Below are 19,426 nucleotides of genomic sequence, written 5' to 3'. Positions count from 1 at the left end.
GTGACAGGTCTTCCATCTTTGATGTCTTGTTTAAACCTGGTCTCCCCGCTGACGCTTTGATAACGCGCTAACTGGGACATTTTCATTCTAATTAGGGCTTCAATTGCTAATTCCATTTTGCTTGCTATAATTATCACTGGGAGATATTTGCGACTGCTGCGTGCGCTCGTGTTTTTTCTCTGCTCTGCTGCTTCTTCTCTGCTCGGTTTAAGAGGTGAATGCTAAAGTTTATCATCAGTGAGAACTTTTAAGCGATCGCGAGCACTGTGTTTAAATCAGTGTCCATGTGAGCAAATCAGTTCGTCGGTGATGTGCAAAGATTAAAAGGCGTGTCTTTTGCGCCAGAAACGCGCTTAAAGTGTGTCTGTGTGTGTGTGACCTTTCATATCCTAATACAGCTGAGTGGAAGTGACTTGTTAAAAGGCGTCTCTCCTCCAGCGCAGGCGTCCTCACTCTTTCTGTGTTTGCCTCTTTCGGCTCATCTCCCATCACCACTTCCAAACTTAACATACAAATCAAGTGCCCACAATAACCTTATGGGTAACAATTGGACCCCCCCTCCTCCCCGCGCCCCCCAACGTGCTTCACCCCCGCCTCCTCCTTTTGACGCATGCGCGTTGGCGAGCGTACTGGTCAGTCTGAGAAGCAGCTGTTCAGCGCTGGTGAAATTCCAACATGGCAGTGGCTGTGGTCAGTGTCTCCTGCGTTAACTTGGGATGGTTTCAGCTCACACGCAACCCGGCTTAACCTCGGCACCTCGCTCATCAGCAGGACCCCTCCCAGGGATCGATGCGACCATAACACTCGCCCCCCCACACACGCTCTCTCACACATACACACACACACGCACACACGTGAGAGGTCGACCTGTCACTGGAGAGGCGAGAGAGAGAGAGAGAGAGAGAGAGGTAAGGAACGGGGATCCGCTGCGTGTGCAATTAGAGCGAGTGGTCAGAGCAGACAGCGCGTCTGTGTGGAGGAGACGAGCTCGGAGCAGCCCGCCGCTCATCTCGGAATAGTGCATGTGCAGTTTGTGATTTGACAAGTTTCCCGATTTGCGAGCGATGCCCTCTGCGTAACGGGTTATTTATTCATCTGTCGGTGAAGCGCACCTGCGCCACGCCGCGCGTGGATCGCACAGGCACGGACACGTAGGCTGCACCGTTGGCTTCCTGTTTGTGTGTGTCGACTGTGCGGCACTCCGAACAGAAAAAAGCCACAACTTGGGTGCACACACACACACACACACACACACGGAGGCTTTTTTCCTCTCCCCGTTAGCTTCCATGAGGCGGGTACGGTTACAACAAGTTGCGCGTGCAGTCAGCGGAACCGGTGATATCGCGGCACGTGTAGCTATTAATGAATCTCGCAAACTGGACATTTGTGGTCGTAAGGAGCGGATTTAACTCGGATGACAGATCCGCACCAGTTGATTTTTCTCCGATATCGCCCTCCTCTTCCTCCTCCTCGTCCTCCACCGCTGCCTGTCATCTCGGGCTCCACTTTCTAATGAGATGCATGTAGGTTAGATGGCTCTCCTATTGAGTTGCTTGGTCCAAAGACTCGCAGGGCCCACCTCTCACACGGCTTGAAATCCGAGCAGTGTTGCACCCAGAAAGTGTCTCCTATTGTAAAGCTTTTTTTTTTCTTTGAGAGGGAATCCTTCCTTCCGCCTTTTCTTCCACAAATTAATTCCAATGCTCTCTCCTCCTCTTCCTCTCTCTCTTCTTCTCTCTGTTCCAGCACGACATGATCAGCAGCAGCAGCGTCTATGGTAGGTTGATGTTTTATATGTGTGTGTGTATATATATATATGTATATATTTATGTATGAATGTATATATGTGTGTGTGTGTGTGTGTGTGTTTATATTTATGTATGTAAAACTATTAAAATAACATTGGGCAGCTGGGGTTGGGGGTTGGGGGAGCTGATGACCTCAGATTGTTTTCAGTGTTGACTCAAAAAGTGAATTCTTCATGTTTGAGATGGAGGTCCAAATTGTAGCTGTGTTGTTTGGATTAATTTTCTTTCTCTTAATTTTTTAAAAACTCATTTTTTTTTCCTGTAACACAAACACAGCTTTGTGTAGCACACACACTACCTGGTAATTAATATTTGGTGACTAAGCCTGCAACATCTAAATTACACATGGCTTAATTTTGCAGCTCTAATTAGATTTTTTTTCAAGATATTAAATAAATGACATATTTTTTAATGGAATATTGTTTTTGAACTTTTTTTTAAAAAAAATCCTCAGACCTGCAGATTAAATACAGCAGTTTGAGTAGGCTAATTATTTTTTTTCCTTGACATTTGAGAATATCATTGAGACAGAATAATGTGCTCAGAAATTCACTGATCATTTAATGAAACAAATGGATGTGACTGGAGTCGCTGTGCGCGAGACCTCTGTCACATTTTTACAAAGTGAAAAATACATATTTATGATTTTTTTCCCCTAGTTGCACCATATCTTTTTTGCTTCATTGTACTAAAGAAATATTCAGTGCTAGTTATTATTTTTCTAATAAGGTGAGGGATTTCTTGCGTGATAGAAGAATGCTGATGTAACATTGAGAGCGCATATTGCTCCAAAATTAAATTCAGTTTTGAAATTTCAGCCACATAAACACACAAATAAAAAAACCCTGCACGCGTGTTGCTGTTGTGCCGATGCACAACAAGAAGGTTCACGTTGAGGGCGAGAGTTTTAGGATGGACGACGGCCAAGTTCTGTAATTGCACAGTCTTAGTTTTTTTCTAGTGGCTGTTAGTGAGAACTCAACCTTTCGTCTCTGATCTCTGAGCTCACACATGCAGTCGTTCGCTTCACCTCACCTCCTCTCTCCTGCTGCTGTGTGTGTCTCGCCTTTATTTCTCTTTATATGTGCACGCGCTGACGTTCTCACACTTCTGTGAAAATGTGGAAGTTATCCTGATACTGGTTTCATTGTTCCAAATTAGCATGCAGGTATGCACATGTAAGTAGCAGCGAACAGTTAAAACTGAACACTTTCTGCAGCTTTTTGTTCCTAAATTAGTCCAAACTGATTTTATTTGCACATGCGGGTCTGATTTGCAGATGTGATTTTTCTGTTCTTTTTATTGGGCACTCGCGTACACTCGCTTTGTTGCTGTTTTTGAGACTCGTGTGAAATGCGGGCTCTGACGTTTGAGATGGGGAGCATGAGTTTTTCCAAAGGCAAGTGTGTGTGCACAAGAAGGAAATGCAGGAGCAGCTACACGCGCTGTTGATTTTTGTGTGTGTGTGTGTGGCCTACTGTAAATAATGTAGATACTGAGCGGTTTGTTTATTCCTTTGCTCCAGTCCTCAGCGTAAGATCTGCGTCCACTGTGTGAGCTTGTTGCAGTGACAGTCACAATAATCCCCCTCATTATACACATAAAGTATCGCCTCACATCTCCAACGGCCTCACAGTAAAGCTAATAGGGACAGAGTGTGGAGAAATAATAGGAATAGCAGAAAAAGTGCTTTACAAATAGGCGGCCCTTTACTCTGACTTTATCTATCTAAATGTGGACTTTTCCCTCAAATGAACAGAGAGAGTCGGTGTGCTGCAAGGGTGGCTAAGCTACTCCCAGCGGGGCCGTATAAATAAATTATCCTGACACTTTCTATCAGTATGTAATGTTTACCATTAAAAGCTGTTTTACCATCCTGCAACCACCGGCATGCGATCCAGTCTGCCCCGCGGGACTCCTGCCAGATGTAAGGGGATGTGGGTGTTGGGGGGGGGAGGAATACTGGGCTTTTCAGACAGAGGGAGAAGGAAGGAAAGAAAGAGAGACATTTGTTAGTCTTTGCCACATCCATATCAGTGGATTTCTCCTGTCTGAGCATCCTGACAAAGGGGCCTCTTCAAATGAGATCTAGGCAGGGTTGTCATCTTTTAGCAAATATGTTAAGTGTTATCTTTTGTGCTCTTGGCTTGCCGAGCGGAGCTGGACCCCATGGGAACCCGGCGCATGCAAATAGAACAAATCCCTCTCGGACCTGTCTGTCTGTTTCACTCTCTTCCATCTCTCCTCCTCCCCTCCCTGCTCCCCTTCTTTTCTCCGTGTTTGCTCGACAGTGCGTCAGCCTATCTTGTCTCTTTGCTCTCTCATCTATTTCACTCTTTGTCCACTTATTTCCTCCCTCTCTCTTCCTCTCTCTCCCTCGTTCTTCTCTCTCTCTGTCCCAGAAGACAGTGCTGGGGCTGTGTGTCAGCTAACTGTAGCGAGGCTGTGTAGTCTTTGTGTGTTTCCCTGCGTGCTAGCTGACAGCCCCCTCCTCGCTGGTCCAAGTTCCTCTTCTCAGAGACGGCAGGTAGCTGTCGGTAGGGCCGCTGCCTGTGTTTCTCCATAGATGAGTGGACACCAATTCCTTAAAATCCTTGACACTGTGATCCACTCTATCCTCCTCTTCCTCTTTCTATGTTTCCCCCTCCTCCCCTCTTTTCCCTGCTACACTGCCTGCATCTTTTTTTTTTTTTCATAGTTTCGCATGGGGGTTTTGTTTTTTGTGACTGACAGTTGCCGCTTGATAATTTATTTTTTTTTCCTCTTTTCCTCATGTTGCGACTCAACCTTTTTTGCACACTCTTCTGATTCCTATTCACTTTTCCTGGCAACTCTCCTTCTCAGTGCTGACTAGTTATTATCCAGTCAAAATCTGATGGGGGTTCTTAAGTGAAGGGATAGCCACATAAGACTGACTCCGTGGAGGAGTAATACCTACAGCTTACTACCAAAGATCCTGCTGTAACCTGTGATGCTCAGTGCTAAGATTGTGCTTTTGCACTTGAAATGCCAGACGTGGTTAATCAGGTTTTGGTGCTATTATAAAAGGGGGAAATAACATGTAAGAAAAAGTTAGGCGTTAAAAGATGTGCAGTAATGAATTTAAGTTTGACGCAAATGAGGAAAGAATTGCAACAAATACAGCAGAAACTGATCTACGACCAGTGTAACCAAATTTACAGATTTATTACCCCCCTCCCAACACACACACACACACACACACACACACACACACACACACACACACACGCACACACACACACACACACACACCATCCTCTAAAAGACATCCTGTCAAATTCATTTCCATGTTAATTCCAGGATTAAAAAGCATTATCTCCATTTCTTTGAACTCTGAATCTCCACAAAATGTTTGAAGTTTCTCATTTTATGTAATGCATCGTTTTTTGTAGGTTTTAATCAAATCAAAGCGACAGTTATTTTATATTTTTCTTCCCTCCTACCTTCTTTCGCTATTCCCCTATTTCTGAATTTTAAACAGACCTCCGTTCACCTCCCTTTACTCTTCACCAGCAATCTCCACCACCCGTGGCCCGGATTCTCTGGCAGATATTAAAGCATTCTGCGTTTGGAAGTGTTAAATATGCTAAGGACTTATTAAAAAAAGGAAAAATATTCCACACCATTAGACCTTTAATAGACATGGCAGCTCACAGCTTATCCTTTACATTGTGCCTTGAAATGAGAAGGCACCATTTCTAATTAGGTTATTGCCATGGAAGTCTTGTTAAAGTGTGCATTGATATGCGAAGGGGCTGCCGCTCATTTAGTTTGACGACGGAGGACCCCGACGAGAGCCTCTTTTTTTTGTTTTGTTTTTTAAAGAATGAAAAAGCACTGGCCCAAAGAAAACAGCAGCTAAAGAGCAAGACAGGAGCTGACTGTAATGCCTTGCTGCTGCTCTCTTTTTGCGGCTCTAACTGGATGATCTGATTTTGCTAACAGCGAGGCTTGGCCAGATAGTGACCGTCTGCAACTCCCCCCCCCACAAACCCCCAATCCGCCACTCAGTTTGAACATCTTGATTAGCAGGACACCTTGCGCAAATGGAAAGTAAGTCAGCAGCACTTCTTATTTTTATTTTATTTTTATCTATTTATCTATTTATTTTTGTCTGAGGCGGCGGAGGTGTGCATGCGTGTTAATGAACAATGGCTCATTTGGCGCGAGAGTGAATTTGTATGTGTGTATGGGTGTCTGTGTGAGCTTGGAAGGCTGCCAGGGGATGGACACAAAGGATGTTGAGTGGCTGGGCGTGTGGCACAGCATCACTTAGCTGCCTGTGGCCTCAGGGAGATGGACACAAACTGGGAGCGAGAGCAAAAACAACTTCTATAGCTAAAGAGCTCCAAATTTGACTGTGGGTATTGCAGGGTTGCTACATTTTTTTTAATCTATTTATTTTTTACTGGTTTGGTTTGTAAAATGTTTTTAAAAAAAGAAGAAAAAAAATGAGAGTCACATGTTGTCTAGCTTGAGGTGATAACTTTATAGTCTTTTTGTGGCTTTCTAAAACAAAGCAAGAGACACAAAAGATTTATGTATCTCATTTTTTTTCTGCTGTGAATAAGTAGCGTTTGTGCTTCTGCTAATCAATAAATGATCGAATCAATTCAGCTTGAGCGTCATTGTCTGATAAGACTCAAGCTGCACGTACAGGAGTTAGGAGGTAAAACAGAAATTTCACTGTTGTCATGCTTTTGACAATAATTCTCAACATTTCCATTTATTTGCATTTAAGTGCTGTAAAATCAACACTAATGCCAGGCTCTAAATTTGCCTCAGCTTCAATTTCAAAATGAAACTGTTTACTGTCTTTTGTTTGACCAGCAATCAAAAACTTGTACATATGTTTTTTTTTCCCAGTGACATAAAAAAGGAAACGCTCTGCAGCTCAATCGCTGAGAAATTGCTTAACATCTGCATGTGTGTGTGTGTGTTCTGGCCTGCTAAGGAGGGAATGTGTGTGATTATGTTGTTGCATGCTTGCACTGTGTGTGTGTGGCCAAGTTTCCCCACTGGAAGCGGGCGAGAGCATTAGGATGTTGCTTGTATGACTCTGCTGGCAGGATGGACACATGTGGTAGATGGCTAATGATAGCACGCAGCGTATAATGAGATCCTACTCTCCGTCTGTCTCCCCTACCTGGCATCATGCATTAACCATACAAGAGGAAGAGGAGGCACGCATGGTATTGACTTTTGAGTGGGCGTCTGCTTGTCCATTGTTGGTTTTGTTTAGCACTAAGAGATCAGCATGGCTGCAAGCGCTGCACATTTATAACAAGTTTTGTTGTTGTTGTTGTTTTTTTGTCGTTCGTGGCAGAAGCCCTCGGTGTGCGTGTGTGCATGCGTGCATGCGTGAGGCGAGAATCTCTCCTCATCTGCACCTCTTGAGCTCTGTTAAATGGTTGTAAATTGATTTTAGATGCACTCCAATGTATACACTTAACAAGCCAAATGGGTTCAGTTGGTGGGTTAGTTTATGTGGTCAGAAGATTATTCTATTAATGTATTCCTCAGTCTGTAATCCACAGTATGCTGTGTGAGGGAGGGAGTCACTGGCAATGGTCCATCTTCTTGCCCAGTAACATATATTTATCCTCTTCACTACACAATCCTCTAGGCTGCTCAAATCCCCCAGGGGGTCCCAATGACATGCTTACTAATGTGTGCTTTGGAAACGGAGTGCTATTGTATCCCCTAAATCTCACAAAGCACTGTATGATTTGCCCATTGTCGATAAATCGCTTTGCTTGTGCCAAGTACTTGCATCTCACAGAGGCTTAATGCTTTGAGGGTTTCAGGGACAGCTTCAAGTTCCTCTTTTGTTGATTTCGGGGAAAAGTGCCAAGACTGCTGCGCTGAATATTGTTTTGAGTATGGAGGAGGGAGGGGAAGAAGGGCCATTGCCAAGCAACTCCATTGAGCCCTGTGAATGGGCCATTCATATTTAGGAGAATCACCCAGATGCCATATTGTTGGCATAACAATGCTAAATATTCTCCAACAAGGATGGGATTGTAACAGGATTTTCAATTGTGCAAGTGTTCGAAAAGGATGTTGAGAAGAACAGTATCCAGCCTTCAGTAACTCTGAAATGGGTGAATAAATAAGTAGAGACATTAGAAGTCATAGGACAATTCTAGCATTTTCCAAACTAGTCGTGTGTATTGTTATTTTTTTCTTGGAAAAATGAAACCCTCTACACAATATAAATGTTTTAAAATATTAAAAATTGCAGGATCTGTTCAGCAACAACACCTGGAAGTACATTACTGCCTTTACAGGGTTACTGACCGAGGTTTAAAATTTCACTTCCGGACTTTTAAAAGCAGGGTGTGTCTCTAACTGGCGGTACTGGTGGGATTCAAACTACAGGCCAGGACAGTCAGACAGGCTGCTGGACAGGCACAAAATCGCTCTCTGAGCTTCCCAAAGGTGTGACTATAACGTGGAACCTGAAAACAACCGCTGTAAGGACCAAACTCTTGTTCTAGGGTGTAAAACAGCCAAAATGTCATTGCGGTCTTTTATGTCATGCATGCACTGTGTATTAATCACGGGCTGGATCTGTGCCTGAGAGGCTGATCAAATTTATTGTTTGGCTGCACGGGACAGTAATGGGTGTTTAATTACTCAATAAAAGCCCTTTTATAGATTCCCAGGCCTCCTGTGTGTTGAGCAAATGGTATTGATCTGTCTCCGGGCTGCAACATGATAGCCTGTGAAGGAGAATTAGAGCCGTTAGCCTGCTAGCGTTTTCTCATTCATTAGCTGCATTAGCCAGAGGATGATTACGACGTAGCATCATTGTTAATACCAAAGTCTCAAAGGTTTTTCTGTCTGCCTTGTGTTGTAAAGCTCCGTGCAGCTCATTTACACAAATATGGATTAGATGAGCAATGAATAACATTGAGGAAGGTGTTTCAATAAGAATCTCCAGGAGAGTTGTTTTTCTTTTTTGCAACATTTCCACCTGTGCAGTTTTGTCAATGCATTAAGCACGCTATAATCCCCAGAGCTAAGCTTGACAAAGCCCTTACCTGCGCTGTGAGCTGCATTAGTCGGGCTACCGTCTATACCTATGCACGTTTTAATCCCACCACTTCCCCACCCTCTAATCAGTAATCTGACGGCTCCTCCTCCTCATCCTCCCCAGAGGCCTAATTCTGGATCCCTGTTCTCCTGCACACCCAGCAGTCAGGAGAATGACTCACACGGAGGAGAAAGCTGAATGACAGTGACCCTTAGCATGTCTCCATTAGGTTTTCTGTCCATGCATTCATGCCAGCAAACATATGTGCAGCCCTGTATGGTGTCCACTGTGCCTTTTTCTCGCCTATCTGCATCTGCCTCGCGCCCATTGTTCTTTTATGTTCAGAGCATATCACCGCTTCTGTCAGCCAGCTCCGCTCCTGTTGATGCACGGCAAAAACCGCTGCAATAACTCGCTTGATATGTCTATATCAAATGAGTGTGGTCTATTACAGACGTGGTGGAGTCAGTTGGGTGGCTTTGTGAACAAAAAAGGGGTTTTGCAAGGGACCATGAAAGAGACATTGTCAAATACAGACCATACAGTTCCTTTGTAGATAAATGGATTTTTCATGCTTATCAACTGGGACAGTAACATGAGTGAAAACTGTGGAGAATGTGGAATTGCTCTTAGTATTCGGCTGTACACAGGGATAAATGTAGCTTCAAGTGTGTGTGGTCTGTCATTGTCATGCAGAAAGTTTTTTTTTTTTTTTTTTTTTCCGTTTGGAACCACATTCACTGCTGATGCCACAGATGTGCATCACGCATGGAGCCATATGTTACACTTACACAGTAATTGTACTATCAGTTCTTAAGCATCATCTGTTTAGTGTCACAGGAAAAAATACTTTTAAACCACAGTCAGTTTTTTTTTTCTTTTTTATCACAATGGAATATTTTTTTCTTCTCTAAATTGGATTGGAATCATTATCTAAATGACATTTTCATACCCACTTGTAAAAGATAGATGTAGTTTTTGAAACATCATTCATTGATTTCTAAAGTCCCAGTTTAAGATGGACGTTTCCATCTTGGTTTAAGTAAACCATACGTGACGGGGCGAGGCGGGTCTGATTGTCACGAGTTGTACAAAACGGACTTAAGTTTTTTATTCATCATGAACCAAAATTAGATTTAGATTTATTGTGTTCCTTTTGGAAATGGCTTCATGTCTCAAAACCTGAGGCTACATCTGTGTTTTCTATTATCCCTGATTGTGGCTGCAAAAAATGGTTTTAGCAAGACACAGTTAAGCTAGCTTAGCATTTCAACTATAGATATATTTAACTAATTGCTATCTATACTTTGTGCATAGAACAATAAAAACAGAAGACTACCATGATATTTGTCCGTTTTATACATTCTGCATACTAGTGCTTTCTTTTTCTCTTCCTGTCACTATCAGACATGCTGTTTTCCAGGGGCTAGCTTTTAACCTGTTGTTGAGTGTATGTGTTGATGCTATAAGCCTCAAAATCATTGTTTTCTTAGACATAAATGGCACAATAACTGGATATTTGGTGGCACCTGAAATAATAGTGAGGCATTTTCACATTTATAACGCTAGCCCCAGTGTGGTGGTGGCTTGGCTTTCAGCCAGAGGACCTGTTTGTGTTGTGTGTGGGAACATGGCTTAAATTTATTTATTGTTTTTTTTGTGTGTGTGTGTGTGAGTGTGTGTGTGTGTTTGCTTACTATTTCAGGGTTTTTTGACCACAGTTATGAAACCTGTTCAATGCCTAGGCACTAAAATTATTTGATTAGGTAATATGTTGGCCAAAGTTAGCTTTTCATAACATGGTCGAAGGTACACGTCTCCTGTCTTCAAGCTTCCATTCTTTGATAATTACAATGACAGGTCATATCCCATATACAGGGGTGCACATAAGTGGTCCGCAGGTGCGCATTCACTGTCAAAATAAAAGACGCGCACCAGATAAGAAGTTGCAATGTGCGTTTGCGTACATAAGATTTTCTGGAGGAGGACAGACATTTGTTTAGAACTCTTAAAGATGCAGAAGAAGCAAGCTCCTTTAAGCAATTACTTTGTTGTTCCTCCACCTCCAAAGAAATGTCAGAAGGAGTCCGAACCGCAAAAGAAGCTCGTATTCTCGGAAAAGTGGTTGCAGGAGGTGAGGTGGCTTTAAACAAATGGTGAACGCACAGAGATTTGGTGCAGAATATGCCGTGAAAATCCCACTCTAGCGGACAAAAACAGTGCCTTTTATATGTATGCAAACGCGTGTTGCAACTTCTTATCTGGTGCGCGTCTATTTTGACAGCGAATGCGCACCTGCGGACCACTTATGTGCACCCCTGCCCATATAGTTGTAGGACATTACCTGCTGTACAGGTTGAACAATTTCTGTTTTAACCCTTTTACGGAATTAAACCAATGTTTTTTTCTAATGTTAATATATGTATATATACAATATATAATGTAGCTAATCCTCCATAGAGGATTTTACATCATTTTAAGGAAAATAATTGAAATAAGGGTCACGTGGCTGTAAGTGTATGGAGTTTGCGAATTAACACATTTTAATCCCAGGTGCACACGAACATATACGCAAACATGCCCCCACACAGACACACAAAAACCCTCTTCACATTCCAATGCCTGTGGGGCGCAAATGAGAAGCGATGTCTACTCGATGCAGAGCCAGTGATCTAGGTAATCTGCCTGTGCTGTGGGAGAGGTCTATTGGTCTACAAATCAATTGGCTTCATGTCCGTGCCATTAGGCTAACATAGCAGTGCTGAGGTGCTGAGAGCAGTAAACAGACTGTTTAATTCCCCTGGACACCAGCCAGGTGTCCTCCTGCTTCCTACTGATCCCTTTTTTTCCTTGTTTTATTTCCCTGTATTCTATCAGCCTCCTCCGTTCCTTCCTCTTCTCCACTTCACTTAGTGCAGTGATTTTCAGTGGACAAGTGCTTACAGGAATATTGCTTGGAGGGATTGTGTGTGTGTGTGTGTGTGTGTGTGTGTAAAGAGAAGAGGTTTTGGCCAATGAAAGTGTCTATACTGAGTAAGTGATCCCTTGGGATGCAGTACATACACCAGGCATCCTTCTTTATCTCCCTGCATGTGTATCTCTCTCCCCTTTTCTCCGTATCACTGTATGGGTTTGTCTCACTCTTTGTTTCTCTCTCTGTGTATCTGCTCGCCTTCCTCTTTATATATATATTTTCCCCCCTGCCTTTTTCTGTCTGCAGACAGAGCCAGCAAACAAGTCGGTAATACGAAGATGCCGAATCAAAACAAACGCACACTCCCAATGATTAGAAAAATGCAGATTTATGTCCGGGCGGCAAAAAGTTTACCACTTTCACTGTTGCACAGATACACCGGTGACAGATACGCTAATGACTTAGCTTGTATAACGTCAGCAATTCAATTTATCCACTTGGCTGCTGTTCCGCACGTCCTGCTTTGTGCTACAGTATGGTAATTGAGCCAGTGTGTCTTGACAGATGAGTGTTGTTGGCAGTACTGCTGTTGTGTGTCTCATTTCCTGCACGCTGTTGCAGATTGACTGATAAGATAAGAGGCCCATAGCAACTTCTGAGAGGTTCAGAGTAACTAACAACCTGATGAGGTGCTGTGCTATAGCTTTGATTAAGGAGGGTGCGAGGGACAGCAAAGTGTAACAGGTAGTGAATGAGCGCAGATTAAACTTACATTACCAGTGGCCTCACTGTTTGATGTTCTGCTGGCCAGTAAAGGACAGACACAGTATAGAAATCTGTTTTGTGCTTTCAGATTTGCCCGTACTGCCAGAACATTTTACTGTTGCTAGGAGACGCTGCAACCCTCGGACACATCTGGTCAGCTGTTAGTACAAGTTGTTAACAAAAGCTGGAGCATCCGCAACGACATGATACTGTTTACAAAATGCAGCTCCCTATAGGCTTGGTGTCAGTCAGCTTTTTCAACGAAAGCGTGCAGGGAGGATGTTCGGAGCAGAGAACTCAAGGTGAAGAAGAAATGAGCGTAAAAGCAGAATTCAGATGTTATATAGCGCCGCCGTACTGACTTTGTTTTCCAGTAACAAATATCGTAACTTTCAAAAATGGAAATATCACAGCCTGAATTTCTGGCTCCTCTGTCAGCCTCTTCGTTCCTCAGCCTTGACTCATCTCCCTCATGGGACCTCAGTGGTGAAATGACATTCCTCTTCGAACAGGCCAGCAGAGTCACTCCTTATCTTGTGTCCCAACTCATCTCCTCAATAAATACCTCGTGCCCTTTTCTCTTTCCCCCTCCTCGTCCGGCTCTTCTTTTAGGGAGCAGAAAATGCTCGTGAAAAGGTTCCGACAGCAAAGCGGCACAGTAATATGGGAAGAAGAAAATATTAGATTTTCTAAAACTGCTTTACCACTGTGAGACATGCTGTGGCACAAATATGTGAAATCACATGCAAACGTGCACATCCAGACTGTTATCAAGCCCCTGGTCTTTGTCACTCCAAAATAGGCAGAGAAAATAGTGTTTGGTGTTTTGGTTCACAGCTTCAGGGTCATTGAGAATGCATTCTTTAATCATCTTTTGGCTCCTTGAGTCGGGCTATAAGAAATGAGCGTAACTGTAAAAGCTAACCTTAATGCTATGTTTCTTTTGTAAACATGTATTGTATTAAATTAGTGGTAATTTATTTGCCAGTTACATCAGCAGCATTGTTCTGTGATGATCTGAATGAACAAGTAGATTCGACTTTTGTTTCAGTGCGGATTAACTGTCGGCCAGATCTTAGTATAAAAGGATTAATTATCCAATCAAAAGAAAATATTTCCAGCTAAAATGCTTTGATTAACAGAAGATTAGGCATTTTATTATTCTAGCCATTTTCTTGACTCTTAAGTATTTTTCTAGACCTCTGTGATGCTGAATCTCTGGATAGAATAGCTACAGTTATTAAATTAGGGGATATATTTTTTTTAGTCTACTACCTTGCCTTTAACCATTATCTGTCCACTTGTATCAAATAATTGCAGATAACAGTGGGGTAGTTTATGCATGCATTGCTCCATGTGAATAATGGCTCGCTGGTGTGTCCTCTAAAGTGGGAAATAAGCTCTCCTATAACACTTTTCACAGTTAAATTAATATTTCTGGAGGAAACCCTGGGATTGTTGAACATTTAATCTTAAGCCATGCTGAAATGCTTTTCTGTAAAAAGTGTTAGTCAAGTCACTTCCAACCATTCAAACTGAGTCTACATGATAGCTAAGTCTAACTGGTGGCAACAACAGTGGGCAGGACACTGAGCTTTATTTACTGGGTACTTTTTATATCCTGGTTGTCATTTTAGGCTGTGAAATCTGCAGTCACTGGATAAACAGAAGCCTGTGTTCACAATACCGAATAGTGTTCATCACCCGTGAATGTGATTACAGCTCTTGATCGATAGACAGTGACACGTTGCTGCTGGATGTCACCTAAGGAGATTGTGCGCTGCGTGCATGTGTCAGTGTGTAAGAAGTACAGAAAGAAGAGAGAGAGTAGGTGTGTGTGTGTAGGGTGGAGGGGTGGGGTGTCCATATGCTGATGCCTGTGCATTTATACACACTTTGCACGCCTGTGTGTGTGTTAAACTCAGATCCAGTGTGGTAATGTGAGATCAGACGTAGCCTGTTAGCCGGAGCCTTACATCTGCTGTCAGCCACTCGCTCTAACTCTGTTAGGGATGTTATTGATTGCTCATTATTACCCCGTTCCCTGAAAGATGAGCGTCCCCTATGATCACATTAAATCTCTCCCTTGTCCAATCCTCCCGAGATGCCTTCTGCTCATCGGTGCCCATCAAATTTCTCCTCCGAGATCTGATATCAAGCAGCCTGACGTTCTTTATTGCCTTTGGTTCTCTTTGCGTCGTGTTTGATTTACTCCAAATAACAGTCTCTCTTTTTTTTTTCCTAACTTGTTCTTTTTTTTTTCCCCCTCCTCCTTTTTTGAACGGACGCAGTTTAGCTAATTGATGTTTTGAGTCTGTGTAATGGAAATAAGCAAACGTAGCTGAGCAACATTTCAAATTATGATTTGTTTTCTTTTTTATTATCGCTAAAAGATACTCGGGGGTTTCATGTTAGCTTTGTGATCCGTGTTTATTGACTTGATAGCAAACAAGAAGAGCTGACAAGAAAGTCGTATGTACTTTATTTTTTTTAGAGAGGGGCTATTTTTGCTCCGCTGCCTGTTATTTAAATGGCACATCAGTCAGTTGTGAAAGGGTCGCATTAAAACCATGGCGTCAGTCTTCGAGCCTCGTTCAAAACCTACAGATTCGCCTCTGACAAATTCCTCCCCTTTAAAGTCCGTGCCCTTCCCTGTGCCTTAGGTTGTCATTTTCGCTGACGATAAGCAGTTGTTGAAGGTGTCACGCGTCTGCCAGCCCGTGTAAAGTTTGGAACTGTTGAAATCCAGCCCTCAGTGAGAGGCCATCTCATCGGCCCCCACCGTCCCCATGAATAATGCAGAGCTATCGACTGTGTCAGTTGAGCGCAAGGAGACGTGGCGGCAGGCAGCTTGATATTCAGCTGCTGAAGCTGACTGGATGCCCTCACTTTGAGACAAACTGCTGGCAGACTGCTCTGACTTGAACAGACAGGACCTGAATCTGCTCATATGAGATGAGCAGCGTTGTGCTGGTGTGGAGGTAGTCCGTGTCCCAAGGAAGCCTGAGTTTCTGTTCAAGTGGGCAGAGAGGAAGAAATTTAACGTTCGTAAATCTGTATACACGTGTTCTCAAATATTTGTCTCATCTTCACCTTTGCAGTAAATGTGTGTGTGTCCGTAAAGGAGTGTGTGAGTATGTGTGTATACGTTCTCCAGCCGGCAGCCGGCAGCCTGGAGAGAGCTCTAGTGAGAATCTCCTGCCCCCTCGCCACGACCAGTTCAGTCTCAATGCCACCGATCGATGGGCATATTGATCCGCTGTTTGACTGTTTAGACAACCTGTGTGAATTCCAGCATAATGCGCAGCACACTGGATTTAAAGATGCACATGCAGGCCGCACTGCCTTGCATTCGTGTACTGTCTTTCGCACGCCTGCTGTCATGCTGGAGAGCTCGTTCCTTCTAATGCTCGGAGCATCACGTGCACACACTTGTGCATCCGAGTTCAGAATAAGCAGCTGTAGGTTGTAGCTCAGAGCAGATATTGATGGAGTCTGAGTCGAGCGCCATATACCAACATGTCCGCTCATTCCCTTGTCAGTCGCCCCTACATCGTGTATAACATTTTCCCACAGTGTGCAAAGGTGTGAGATTAAGATAAATGACTTGTGTTTGTTTACGGCTTGCTGTTCCCAAATATCTAGAAAAATTATTGCACAGTTGCATGAAGGCCATGACTTTTCACCTTCCTTTTCCCAGACCTCATTTTGACTGAACTGTGAATTAGTTTCATTCAATTTTACTTTTTTTAATTTTTGTTTCCATCCAACAGCAAATAAATGATAGAAAAGGTTGTTTATTCACTAAAGTCCCTTTTATTGCTAAAGCATCACAGCCAGGCATGAAAGCTTTCCATTTTGGGGGGGCCTGGGGGGAGGGTTCCATTTATGTGTTTTAATACACTTCCAAACAGTTGGACTGTGAGACTGGACTCTTTCAGACTCGGTAAGATGTGTGGGTTGGCATATCGTGCCAAAATCCATATGAAGTGTGCAGAATTTGACACTTCAAACATGAACCGTGAAGGATCCTGCAAGTTCACAGGCTGGGGGTAGAGGTTATCCCAGCCAGGGCCTCTTCAGTAATTCACACACATCCCACAGGCACATATACACACACATGCACTTTTGCAGCCTTGCACGTGCGCTAAGCACGGCGGGCGTTAATCTCCACCAACTGCTGTTGAACTCTAATCTGGCTTGCTTGCCAAGTGTTTGATACACTGCAAAATCCATCATAACGAGTAGAAAAGGCTTTAAAATCTTCTTCTTTCTTTTTTTGCCCATGTGACAAAATGACAGTTTACAGTTAGCTTTCTGTAATTGGTACAAGGGGACTTTTTGAATCATGGCAATTTCTGTGGTCTTTAATAGGAAAAAAGAATTTGAAATTTGAAGTTTTTTGGTAGCAAATTGGCTTACTGATGTTACAATTGCCATCCAGTCTACTGTCTGAGTGCATCTCCATCCTACCCCTAAGCCCCCCTCCCCTTCCAAACCGCACACACACACAACTCGGTGCAGACAGACATAAATGCATCCACAGATGGTGACACCCCGGCAGTCACTCCTGGGCTGGCTGTCTACATGCCAGCAGCGATAACACACGCAAACACACAAAGACATATGCACACACGCACACACACGACCTGGCGGCAGCAAACACGGTGATGCATCATTGAGCATAGGCTGGTTTTTCTCTAACTGCTGAGGGGAAATCAGTGTGGTGTTAAGTAACCATTCATGTGGAGCTGAGACCACACACAAACAAACAGCGCAGCGACACTAATAAAAATACATTTACCTTGCCAGATGAATAGAATATGATTGACTAATATGAAAGTTCTCTGGCAGACATGACTCGTGGCCACATTACCGACTACTAAGCTTCTCCGTGAGCAAGCGTCGACGTATTAATACATCTCCAGTATCGCTGTTTAATTCCCCTGACAAATATCTCTTGTGCCGCTTTCAAACTCTTACTTGGATTGTGATATATTCATTTGTTGATGCGCTGTTAATGTTTCCACTCTGGTTCGGAGTGTGCTGTGTAGGTAATCGCCCACTCCGGGGCTGCTGCACTGCTGTTTGTCATGTAGATCTTCCTGAGGATTGTATTTGAATAATGAGGAAGGCTTGAGCGTTCTCTTGTGCAGAGTGTCTCCACGCTGCTGCAGTAAATGACCTCTGAATAGTTGTTTTGGATTAGCCATCAAAGTCTTCTCTCGAAGTGGCCAATAGATAGGTACTTCCAGAAATGAGTCACTTGAAAATGATCATTGCTGCCGTTGCCATATAAGATAATGGATAACCATTACACTCCATTTTCCCCAGCTCCTCACCCACACAACGCCTGCTCTTGAAATATGATGCATCCACTGTGCTTAGTGAGCACTTAATGTCCAAAAGCACCGTGTTTGTTGAGATTTACAACTGCGCCAGTAGGAGGGGGGTAGAAGAAAGAGTGCGTCGTCTGCGTATAATGTTGTTCACTCAATAATTATCTCATTTTATTTACGAAGACAGACAGCTTTAGACGAGGTTAGAGGCTCCCTCTCTATTATCTCCACCTGCCACCCCTCTATTGTAGCCCCCTCCCTCCTCTGCCCCTAAATGATGTCCTTCATGTCGAGGACTTTCCAAAGTTTCCGTCTAGGAGGAAGAGGCAGGGGAGTGTGTCCTCAGCGCACTCGGTTGTGCTGAACAGAGTGTAGGGGAGAAGGGAAGAAAAAAAAGCCGACAAAATTACACCGCACCTCTCGTGCATTGGTAGTCAGATCGATGCCATTTCTGAAAGGATTAGGCCTCCTCTCAGAAATCTATTTTAATTACTGAACACACAGGTAAACAAAGTGGTGGTGGTTCACAGGTATGGATTTGCGCGTCAGAGGAGTATTGATAGCGTGTGGCCCCATGTTAACCTCGGGGCCGCTCTGAAAGATCCTGCCGGCTGCACCCCAGGTGGAAGCGGGGAATGCCGATGTAGCTCCGCGACCGCTTTTGCCGTCACCCGACGGAGACCGCAGCGATGATGGAAACAGATTGAAGTCTACATACTGTGTAGCAAGTTGTTGCATTGCGGTGTTAGTGTGTCGCATTTTACTACAATTAATCAGATGCTGCCAGCTTCAGCATCGGCTCGTGTTCCCATACAGATTGTGCATCCATGTATAACCCTTCTAATAAGGGTTATACATGGATAAGTTGTCTGTGTGTATATCCCATGCATTCATTACCAAACTCAGGCATTTAAAACTCAATGAGCTTGTTTTTTATTTAATCTGTAATAAGATTAAAGATTTGCAGAGCATTAATAAACGTGTAGGCTTTAGTATTTTTGGGGTTAATACTTGAATTTGTTGGCGTCCCCATTAGCTGCACGCTAGTAATGGATGAGTAATAAAACAAGAATTTGTGACAGACTTTAGTACCTTTACCTGTCATTATGTCAAACTGTTTATTAATGTTAATGCATCACTAATAGGTGCTAATGGTAAATGATTTATAAATGTAAGAGTTACCACAGTATGGCTAAGTTTAGTTTTTTTTAACACATGAGTAACTGTTACAAATGATCAAATTAACTGTTAAATCTTTATAGACCAGTGAAATCATTATAATTTCAGCTGATACCACAATAATGATAGTAGAAACGCGTTATTAAAGCTTTATAAATTTTCACTCTGTGTTAGGTTGTTTATGTCACGTTATGTATATAGCAAAAAAAAAAAAGCTAATTTGTATTTGCAGATTTATTGGAGTACTTACTCATTAATAGCTTGTGGATGAGTAATGAGCCACAGATTAAAAAAATGACTTTTGGCTGATTTTGCCTTCTTTCTCAAGTAGAAGCTTTCTCACCAAATACATGTGCATAAA

At 43.1% G+C, this 19,426-nt stretch overlaps 1 protein-coding gene across 4 annotated transcripts in view; it reads left to right on the top strand.

The window, feature by feature from the left end:
• Nucleotides 1-614: 614 nt before the first annotated feature.
• LOC102078426 (fidgetin) overlaps nucleotides 615-19,426 on the top strand; it is a 31,968-nt gene continuing 13,156 nt past the window's right edge. Inside the window, exons 1-2 of one of the 4 annotated variants that reach the window (XM_025903222.1) lie at nucleotides 615-902; nucleotides 1,745-1,777. In XM_025903222.1, the coding sequence (XP_025759007.1) occupies nucleotides 1,753-1,777 (25 nt within the window). In that variant the 5' untranslated portion in view covers nucleotides 615-902; nucleotides 1,745-1,752. The other 3 variants (XM_019352235.2, XM_025903223.1, XM_019352236.1) reach the window with 3 other exon arrangements.

Source organism: Oreochromis niloticus, linkage group LG23, assembly GCF_001858045.2.
Source record: "Oreochromis niloticus isolate F11D_XX linkage group LG23, O_niloticus_UMD_NMBU, whole genome shotgun sequence".
NCBI lineage: Eukaryota > Metazoa > Chordata > Actinopteri > Cichliformes > Cichlidae > Oreochromis > Oreochromis niloticus.
The sequence above is the reverse complement of the archived record's forward strand: the minus strand, read 5'-3'. Positions and strand labels throughout refer to the sequence as shown.